Source organism: Meleagris gallopavo, chromosome 16 (genome assembly GCF_000146605.3).
Source record: "Meleagris gallopavo isolate NT-WF06-2002-E0010 breed Aviagen turkey brand Nicholas breeding stock chromosome 16, Turkey_5.1, whole genome shotgun sequence".
In the NCBI taxonomy this organism is placed as follows: domain Eukaryota; kingdom Metazoa; phylum Chordata; class Aves; order Galliformes; family Phasianidae; genus Meleagris; species Meleagris gallopavo.
This window is the reverse complement of record NC_015026.2, coordinates 6,639,929-6,649,859: the sequence shown is the minus strand read 5'-3', so window position 1 is coordinate 6,649,859 and position 9,931 is coordinate 6,639,929. Positions and strand designations below refer to the sequence as shown.

The 9,931-nt window shown below is 44.9% G+C and overlaps 1 protein-coding gene across 1 annotated transcript; it reads left to right on the top strand.

Moving 5' to 3' along the window:
* On the top strand, nt 1–5,294 carry UBFD1 (ubiquitin family domain containing 1; the record flags this gene model as incomplete). Its single annotated transcript, XM_019620614.2, has 6 exons — nt 1–139; nt 206–414; nt 1,426–1,491; nt 1,711–1,816; nt 3,562–3,644; nt 4,907–5,294. Coding segments are annotated over 6 exons (714 nt in total), but the record flags the coding sequence as incomplete, so codon positions are not given.
* Nucleotides 5,295–9,931: the final 4,637 nt, after the last annotated feature.

Below are 9,931 nucleotides of genomic sequence, written 5' to 3'. Positions count from 1 at the left end.
GTCAGCAACGGTAGCGACGCGGAGAGCGGGCAGGAGCTGGTGGAGCTGCGGGTGATCTGGAACAAGAACAAGTACGACGTGAAGTTCCGCCTGGACAGCACGGGCGCCGACCTGAAGCAGAAGATCCACTCGCTGACAGGTGCGTGGGGCGGCCCCCAGGCCCCGTCCCGGCCGCTGCCCCCTGACCCCTCCCCGTTTCCTCCAGGCCTGCCGCCCGCCATGCAGAAGGTGATGTTCAAGGGGCTGCTGCCCGAGGAGAAAACGCTGCGAGAGATCAAAGTCACCAACGGTGCCAAGATCATGGTGGTGGGCTCCACCATCAACGACGTGCTGGCTGTCAACACGCCCAAGGATGCGGCGCAGCAGGAGGGGAAGGTGGAGGAGAGCAAGAAGGAGCCGCTCTGCAGGCAGAAGGTGTGGGGTCCAGGGAGCCTTTGGGAGGGAGTGGGTGGGACCGTGTGCTGCTTGTGCCGTGCTGTGTGCTCCCCGGTTGTGGGGGGCCTGGCGGGGCTGTGTGCTCCCCCCAGGGCTGTAAGCAATGGAAGCGTTTAGTGTTGTTAGCACAGGTAAAGCCAATGTTAATTATATCTCACAGCTGACTAGTTTTTGTTGGTGTGAAACAAAATTTCTATGGATTTCTAAACGTGTCTTTAAAGTGGGTGTGGGGGCAGTTCCCTCCATGCTGAAGGCAGCGTGGCTGCTGAGCATCCTCCTCACACCTGGGAATCCCTCCCACAGTGCCGTTCTGTGGCTGTGCTGCAGTGCTGTGGGCTGGAGGAGGATTTTCAGCTCAGGGTGTCAGCGACTTCCCTCAGATAAACTAGATTAAAAACTTAAAATGTGCATCGTTGATCTGCAACCTTTATGAGACGTGCTTTTGTTTTTCTATAATTTATCATAGTTCACGTTCACTGTAAGTTCCATCATTGCTTAAAGGTACTCAGCAACTTATGAGCTCTGAGCATGGTTTTCTTGGTTACTACTGCTCTAATCTTCCTGTTTGGTGCTGTGTTGCGGTATGCTGCACTGTCAGATCTAGAGGACTTTCTACCATTCACTGAATATAACCCCTGACTGTTAAAACTGTCTTGCCCAGTGCCAACCATGTGACTCAGCATGTACTTTTCAAAGTGAAACTTGTATTCTTTTTATGTGTATATATTTACGTATTTGTGCACCCTACGAAGGATGTTACCCTTCGCATTATATTGGGATTTTATTCATCTCTGTAATTTATTCAGGCTATTATAGGGAGTGCTCGGTTAACTTTGAAAATTAACTGTTTCCTGCGTGATAAATGACTATGGATAGTCTTTAACTGTCTCCTAGTGCTATTGGGATCTGTTGGATTCAGGGTGTGTTGGAAGTAAATTGAGAAACTCTGTTGTGTTCCTGTAAATTCTCATTTCTGTTTTTACATTGTAGCAACACAGAAAAGTATTGGATAAAGGAAAACCTGACGATGTGATGCCTTCCATTAAGGGTGTTCAGGTAGGTGAGTGGGTACCTGGGGCATTGTCACAATCAGAGAAGATGTTTTTTTCTTGTTTTGTTTTTTGTGGTTTGAGACCAACTGTGCTGGTTTTAGCTTTCCTTTCTGTTTGGGAAGAAAACTGCTAAATTGGATTGTTCTTATGCTTCAGAAAGCAAGATGTTGCAGCTTTTCCTGTTCTTCTTTCCCTGTGACTTACCACGTTGCCTTTGTTGTAGGAGCACCTACCAGCTGTGCCATTATCTGGCATGTACAACAAATCAGGGGGGAAAGTAAGATTGACCTTTAAGCTCGAGCAAGACCAGCTATGGATTGGTACAAAAGGTGAGAAACGCTAAAACTGTGAGGTGGTTAATTGGTAATTGGAGTATAAGTAAACCGTGGGAATGAGAAATATCTTCTGGCGTGACTGAACTGTGTTTAAGAGATAATATTATCTCATTACTTCAAAACTAGATTCTACTGCTGTTCCTCAAATGCCATTCTCTCAGATGGTTGGTCATTAGCTGATACGTTATTTCTGTTCTTGAAAAACTCGAGCTCAGTGGTGCCAGTAGATATGCGTTCCAGTCTGCTATTCATAGCTCCAAACGTGAATTACAATATTTGGCATTTCTCATGTATCTCAAAAGCACTTCATAAACATTGGTTCAATGCCAGCATCTCATAGAGGCCCGATGATTTGGCTGAGACTCTGAAGATTCATAGAACTGGGAATAAGAGTAGGAGTGTTGGCATATTTGTTGTTATCTGTCCTTCCAACAAAAATTAGGGAGGTGTCTTGTTTCAGTGATGTGCAACTGCAGGAACTACAGCATGTGTTGCTGTGCAGAGGAATCAGTTTACTGTCTCGAGTGGTGCCAGGAGGAGCTGAAAGTGCTGTGGTGATAGCATGCAGCACTGAGAGTATCTCAGAGAATCCCCTGCCTCCAAAGGAAGCTGTGCACTTTTAGTTTGACCGGGATGGGACAATATTTTAATGAATGGAAGGGCTTGCTTACTGTGCCAGTAAAGAAACCTAATTGGATGTAGTATTAGCTTTGGATGGCACACTCAGCTGCTACATCATTTCCAAAGTAAGCAGAAATCTCCTTTCCTACCTACAACAAATTTGATTGTGAAAACTTTCTGGCTTTAAAAACTCTATGGATACCCATTGGAGTAGCATCTCTTAGGGGAAGTAACAGAGACTGTATATAGGTCTATATATCTGTAGGTCGGGCAGCTGAGTTTTTTTGTCATTGATAATGTATTCAAAATGCATGGTTAATGTTTAGGTAATCAGTGCTCTTCCCTTACTTTGTACATCATTTTCAAGTTCAGTATATCTGAAGTGCTCTAGATTACTGCTTCTTAAGCTTTGAAACTTGATTCTTCACGTAATTGACTGTCTTTAATATAACCTGTTCCCCTACTTCCCAAAATTAGCAGCAGCTTACTTCCTTCAGGGACTGGCTGTAATTGCTGGCTGTTGTTAGGGGAAGAACTCCTTCCTGCTCTGAGAAATGTGTGGCACATACCATGCATCAGGCTAGGATGAACACAACTGGCTGTTAACGTGGTTTTTTCATTTGTCAGTCCTGGAAAACTGAAACTGATTCTTTTGTCTTTACATCACAATGTTTATTTCCCTGGGGGTTAAGTCCTCAGAAAGGAGTAGGGACATAAGAGAGAAATCTGCCACTAGTGATGTTCTTTGTGCTTGGTGGTGGTTACTGCTGCTGGCATCAGGCTGTAGGAATTGTAGCCATCTTGCTGTTTCTTTCCCTGTTTACCCATAAATGTTTCTTTGCCTGTGCTCATAAAGCAACCGTGGAGCATTTTCTCAGGATGAAGCCGGGGCTAGCTGAGGGTTAGCCAGCCTCACTTTGCTCAGCTGTCTTCACCTTGTAGTTCTGTATCATCCTTGATAGTCAGTTCTGAATGCTCTCCCCTGGCCTGGCTCTTACTGTGGGGGCTGTGCTGGTAAGAGTGGAGTTTTTTGGAAGTAATGGAGGTGTGTTTGAAGTTAGCATGACATTCTGCTTCCTCACACGTCAGAAATAATGCTTTGATCAATTTTAATGTAGAGAGAACAGAAAAGTTACCCATGGCGTCCATTAAAAATGTGGTGAGTGAACCTATTGAAGGACATGAGGATTATCACATGATGGTAAGTAACGTCTCCACTTCAGTAATATCATTCCAGTTACAGAATATGCAGAAGTAAAGCTATCAGAATAGAGCAGTGCTGAAACTGAAAGCAGTACCAGCTTGTTGTGTTGTGGAATGTCAAAATGTCAACATTGTCTGCTAACACAATGTAAATATTTGGGCTGGCACACTGAGTGTCTGCTGCTCTGTGGAAATCTGGGCTGGTTTCACAAGTGCCATTGCAAATTAGTATCCTCTGTCTTGTGACAGCACTTTTTTTTTAACTGCTGTAACAGCTTAACTCAGGATTTCTTAGTATTAGAGAGACTTTTCTTTATCTAGTTTAATTTCTGCTTTCTACTGCATTCTGTTTGTGTAAACAGGCCTTGCTGAAGGTTTAAAAGTGAAAAGTGATTTGATTCTGTAATATTTTTTTCCATGGGATTTTCTGAAAAATTGCTATTGGGTACAGGAAAGTAACACAGTTAAGAGGAGAGCAGTGCTGATTCTGCTGGACTTTTTTTGTCTGTTTCTTTTAATCTCTGGTTTCTTTTGAGGTTTTGCTTTATGGAGCACAATAAGTAACCTCTAATGCTGAAGTAAGTTCCTCATATAAGTCTGTGCCCTTTCTTTAGGGGAAGAAATGCTGTACCTTAAAACTGCTGTCTGCAGGAGGGAGCTGGTCGAGTCTTTGCTCAAATATTTGTTTTTTGATCACTGGTAAAAGAAAAGTCCTCTTCTGGATATGATACAATAATGATTCTGAGACAAGGGTGGAGGTTACTGGCATGCTATGGTGCTCGTCCTCTCCTCTACCTGCTGACAGAACCAGAGAACAGGACATTATCTAAATCTATTTTAATCTGTGAGATTTCACCAATTAAAACACGATCATTGCCTAATTAGTTCCTGCTCAGCTTCCTAGCTCTGCGCATTCTGCATTCCAGTAGTTTCTGTAGAGACTTATCTTTGGGTCACACAGTACGTTCTGTCTTCCAGAGTAAATTCCTCACGTCCTTGAAACTGGCTGAGAGATTTTGTTGCAGCGAGAGTATCTTAAAAGGAAAGAGCTCATCGCTCTCACGGGTACTTTGCAGTTGTTTCACAGAGGGACGTTTCCTTTAATTTCGTATGAAATGCATGCAGTGCACAGAGGTGTCTGGAGGAGGCCGTGGTGTAGCAGCCTTGTGTGATTTTGCACAGGATAAACGTGCGTCCGCTCTGTCTGCTGTCAGCTGTTCTGTTTCCCATTTGTAAATGTTGTTGTTCTTAACTTTGCAGGCATTTCAGCTGGGCCCAACAGAAGCATCTTACTACTGGGTCTATTGGGTACCAAATCAATATGTTGATGCAATCAAAGACACGGTGCTGGGAAAATGGCAGTATTTTTGAAAGCACGCTCACCTCTGGCACAGGAAAATGACACAAAGCTAAGGACACTGCTGGGAGAGGCCTCCAGCATGCCTGGATGTGACAGTCCTGGAACTTATTAATAAAATATGATAAAAGAGGCATTGATGGAAGCCAGAGGTGATGTTCTTTCACCATTAGTTTACTTTTAACTTAAAATTTTCACCATCCCTTTTCTGCAGTCAGCTTCAACCGTATTTAAAGCAAAATGCAGTGGAAATCAATAAATTCTAATTCACAAAATACTGTGTGTAATACACTTAAATCTGCTGAGAGTTAATCTTCCAATTTAGTTTTAAAAAGAAACTATTACAATGTATTGTTGAGGCTTTTTTTACACGGTTTGAACAAAAACAACTATTTTCATAATCTTTCGGTTACGAGCATTAGACTTAATTTAGTGACTTGGTTGTGACTGAGAATTTCAGAATCAGTTTATTTTTAGAAATAAACTTGAAGCAGTGTAACAGTATGCAAAATGGATGTTCAGCAAGCCATATTCTGCTGGCCCTTTTCTTTCGGGTTTGAATCTTTGGTGGCAAAACTCTGCATTTATTTGTTTTTAAACCCAAGATGCCCTCCTTTTTTTCTTTTTTTCTTTTTTTTTTTTGGGTTTGTTGTTGTTGTTTTGTTTAATTCCCCCTCTCTCCCAGTGCTGGAAGTTGTGGGTTGATACTCCGTGGCATGTTTGGAGCAGAGGAACACCCCTGTAGATGTTCTGTAAGCACTGTGACCCGGTGCTGCTCGCTGTCCTGCTTTGTGCCACCGTTGTTTCCATCTCTGCTCCACTTGTGCCCGGAGTGCTGCGTTTTGGAGCTCTGTGCACACTGCAGCCCTGAGTCACATCGCAGCTGTTGTGACGATGCTTACCTGTCTGACTGGAAAACAAACCTACAGAAAGCTCCGGGCTCTGTGACCGTGCTGCTGTGTGCAGTAATGCAGGTCTTGCAGGGGAGGTGAACCGAATGCGCCTTCCTTCCCCTGTTTGTGTTGGGGAGGAGGACAGAGGTGGGAGAGGGAAGTTGTGATGCCATTTTGCATCGTAAATAACAGCAGTAGCCTTTTGTGATCCAAATCTGAAATGGGTATCTTCTTCAGTGAACCCTGCCAGACCAGGGGGATCTGTCCAGCGACTGACCTTCTGAAATTTCAGTTACCTTCCAGCTTTTCTTTGGCTCAAGTTTACAGTAAGTTCTTACAGTAAGTTCTTGCATCCAGTTCTGTCTGAAATACCGTTCTGTGCCATTGGTTTGTGGTATTCAGTGTCATCTCAGCAATTAACGTGCCATTTATCTCAGGTTTTCTGCAAGGACCTTCCAGTCCTGACAAGGTGCACACCCCTACCGGATTGTATGTGCAGTCAGACTGAGTCTGTCTGGCTGTGTGTTAAATCTGCAGCTAACAGATCGCTGTTTGGTTTTGGTTGTTTCAACCCTGTAAGCTTAATATTCCTCAATTCAAATAGCTCAGCATTTTGTGAAACTTGCTTAGAAATATCCTTTTAGGAACAGCTGAACTGACTATATTCCATATCCATTTTTCACTTGCCTTGAAATAGCCCAGTTGAAACTCAGCAAGTGCAAACTCCTAAATGTATTTTGTTTTATCCGAGAGACTTGGGAAAGTGTTCACTTCATGGTGTGTGTTAAGGGTGCTTATTTACCTGTAGGCTCTTGATAGCAATGTAGGCAGCTTTTGTTTTGTCCTTTCAGTTAGAGCATTGATGCAATATGAATTGTAAAGGTGTTCCATATCCAAGATAGAAACTAGTGATGTTCTGGTTACTCCCATAGTGTGAGGTCTCTGCCTGTGGTGCTGCAGCAATGCAGGAGCCCTGGGGGCTGCAGGTGGGGGCTCTTGCAGTGGGTTGGAGGTAGCAGTTCTTCTGTCACTCTTACTTTCTGATTGCCAGTGCGGGTGATAAAGCTTTAATTTTAACTTTCAGTCCCTGGTGGAAGGTGTATGTGCTGCAGCACTCCATCATTTGTTATAGCTGGTGTATGAGGGTAATTAATGATGCTGGTGTCTTCTGTCCCCTGGGTTCACCTTTGCACTCATCTGTCTCTTTTGTTCTGGCTGTCAGCTCCACTCACTGCCTGGCTTGCTTGGAGCTCCCTGCATCCATTCACACTCTATTTCCTCCCCTATTCTTTCCCTGGCTTGCCTCTAAGAGGACTTATCTGTGGCTCAGCTCCTCCCCGAGGTGCTGTGGAGTCTGGTTTGGTGCAGGATCACGGTGAGTACACATGGCACCGTGGGCACTGCCCACTGCCATGGCCAGAGGGCACCAGGAGCAGCACCTTCCCACCTGTTCCCACCCTGTACTGGGGACAGCAACTTGTCTCAAACTGAGTATGGAAGTTGGGGTTACAAAGCAGCTTTAGATATGAAGAAGAAAAAATTATAAACAAAGATGATCAAAAATGGTCCTGTTTAGGTGCTTCTTTTCTATTTAAATTTTATTTGAAGATTCTTTTTTTGAATTTCTTTTATTCTATGTGCAAAGTTTAATTTAAAATATAGGAAAGTGATGCTTACTGGAAATGCTTTAATTGGTGTTTGTTGGGTTGTTACAGCGGGTTTCTCAGGAGTTCTTTGAGGCCAATATTCCTTCTGACTTTAGCAGCATCTCTTAAGATCCTCTCTCTTTTGGAAGGATGTGGAGCTCTGTATCTTCTGCTGCGTGCCCATTTCTCCGAGGTGGTTATTGTCATTGGTCATTAACATCCAAGAGAACATGCTGTGTGTTTAGTCCTGCTGTGCTGCAGCCTGTCTGACCACAGCTGTGTGCCAGGCTTCTCTGAGCTTGCTCTGAGAGCTGTGGTGCTCCCCAGGGCTGGTGGGCACGGAGCAGTGCTGTGCAGGAAGCAGCTTTGGTCCCCACTGAGACACGGTGTCAGATGTGATGTGAAGACGTAAGCAGTGCTTTCAGTTGGCTGATGAAGATTGCTTTGAGATCCAATGTGTATTCTTCCATAGGATGTTTCTGGTAATAGCTGCAGTGATTCCTATGCAAAAGCTTAATTACTTCACTTAAACAACAATTTGATGCCTTTCTATGGAGATCGTTTCCCTGTTGTGTGTAGAAGTGTCATTCCCCATGAGCTGTTTTTGGGGTTCCTTAGGAAACCATACCAGGTGTGTCAGTTTACTGCTCAGTGGAAGCAACCAGAACACAAATGTGTAGTGGCAGCTGCAATCCTCACCCCGCTGCTGCCCTGTCCCCCCAGCAGCCCTGCTGCAGTCTGTTTGCTACTCGGAGTGCTCCAGCTCCCCCAGTGCTGTTCCCACATCCCCTGCCTGCTGCCAGGATCCCTTTCCTCTCCTTGTTCAGAGCACAGCATTCCTTCTGCAGCCACTTTGCATCCCGAGCATAAACGATTCCTGGATTTGTTTTTCATCTGAGTTTTAAAAAGATATCGTTTAAAGTTTGTTTGGGTCCGATCATAGAATGTGTCCTGCATGAAAACGCTGTATTATTTACGCATTTTTCATATCAAACTTAAAGTAAATAATTAATTCCTGTTAGTGACAGAGTCTGATGAGAAACAGGTAACTAAAATCACAAAAGAGAGAAGAGGAGATGAGTTCCAGGACCCAGACGAGCTGTTCACACGCAGTGCTCACATCTGGCACACACACACACACAGTGCCATGTCAGCCCCAGTGCTCTGTGCCCGCTGTCCATGTGCTGCCCATGCCCCTCCAGCACAGCGTTCCCACCCAGCACTGTGCCAACATGCAGCAAAGTTTGCTTTCAGGCCTCCCTTCCTTTGTTGGCTTTCTCTTTCCCTCTGTAACATTGTTTCCCAATCAAACTGTTTTCATTCTGTGCCATGTTCTCCTGTTGCTTCAGCCACGGATTTGTTCTCTGCGCTCACAAAAGTTCACGATGTCTTATCCATGTTCTGAGCAATTCTTTCATTTCTTGTTTTAAAAACAAAAAGATCTTCGATGTTTGTGTCCACTGCAGATTTATTTTAAATGGAATATGTAAGTACCATGTTTAATGGTATTTTTAAATAATCTATTGCCTATTTCTGGGGAGCGGGAGATGACATATTTAGTCTTAGATTTGCACTGCTGGATTTTTTAAGTGTAACCTTGACTGGTTATCCTATTGTTCTATTCTGTAAGATTAATTAGTCTTATGAATTAAAGTTTGATAATGAAGTCTGTCTGTGTTGGAGTCTTTGGGCACTCTGCACACACCAACTGCAGCTCGTGTCACAGCTGAGAGCCCCTGCACCAGGGCTGATCCCGATGCCATCAGTGTTGCTCTCTGGGAGCAGTTATTTCAGCTCGGTGCTTTACGTTGCTAATTACAAAAGGAGGCGGGTTACAGGCAGTACTTCCTTAGCTCCCTCTTCACCCGTAGGCTACGGCCTTGTTTTAGTTCATAGGATGCCCGTATCGTGCTGAGTGTGCCCAGCCAGCATCCTGATATGGGCAGGGTCGGCCCCCAAAAAGCAGATGCCCCTACAGCCCTGGTCTTAAAGCTTAGCATGTGCTGTCCCGTGTTTGTTACTGGCTTTAGAAACCTCCTTTCCCCCCTCACCGTTCAGGGAGAGGGGGAAGAATGGGATGAGATAAACTTATAGCGTTAGTACCGCAATAAAGATCAACGTAGATGATAACGTACATGCGCCAGATGGAGTAACGTCCCTTCAGCGCGATATCGAGGCGCGCTGTAAATCATAAGGGGCAATGTCATAATCTGTAGGGTCGGGAGGGGGAGAACTGCGGGCGCTCCCCTTCCCCTCCAGCGTGTCTTTGCAGAGAGAACGCATCAGATCCCCGGCGCTGCCGCAGGACGGGCAGCTCAGCGTATCGGCGCGGCTCCCGGAGGCGCTGCCCGGACCGCCCACCCCCCGCCCCGTCCCCGTACGGCCGCCC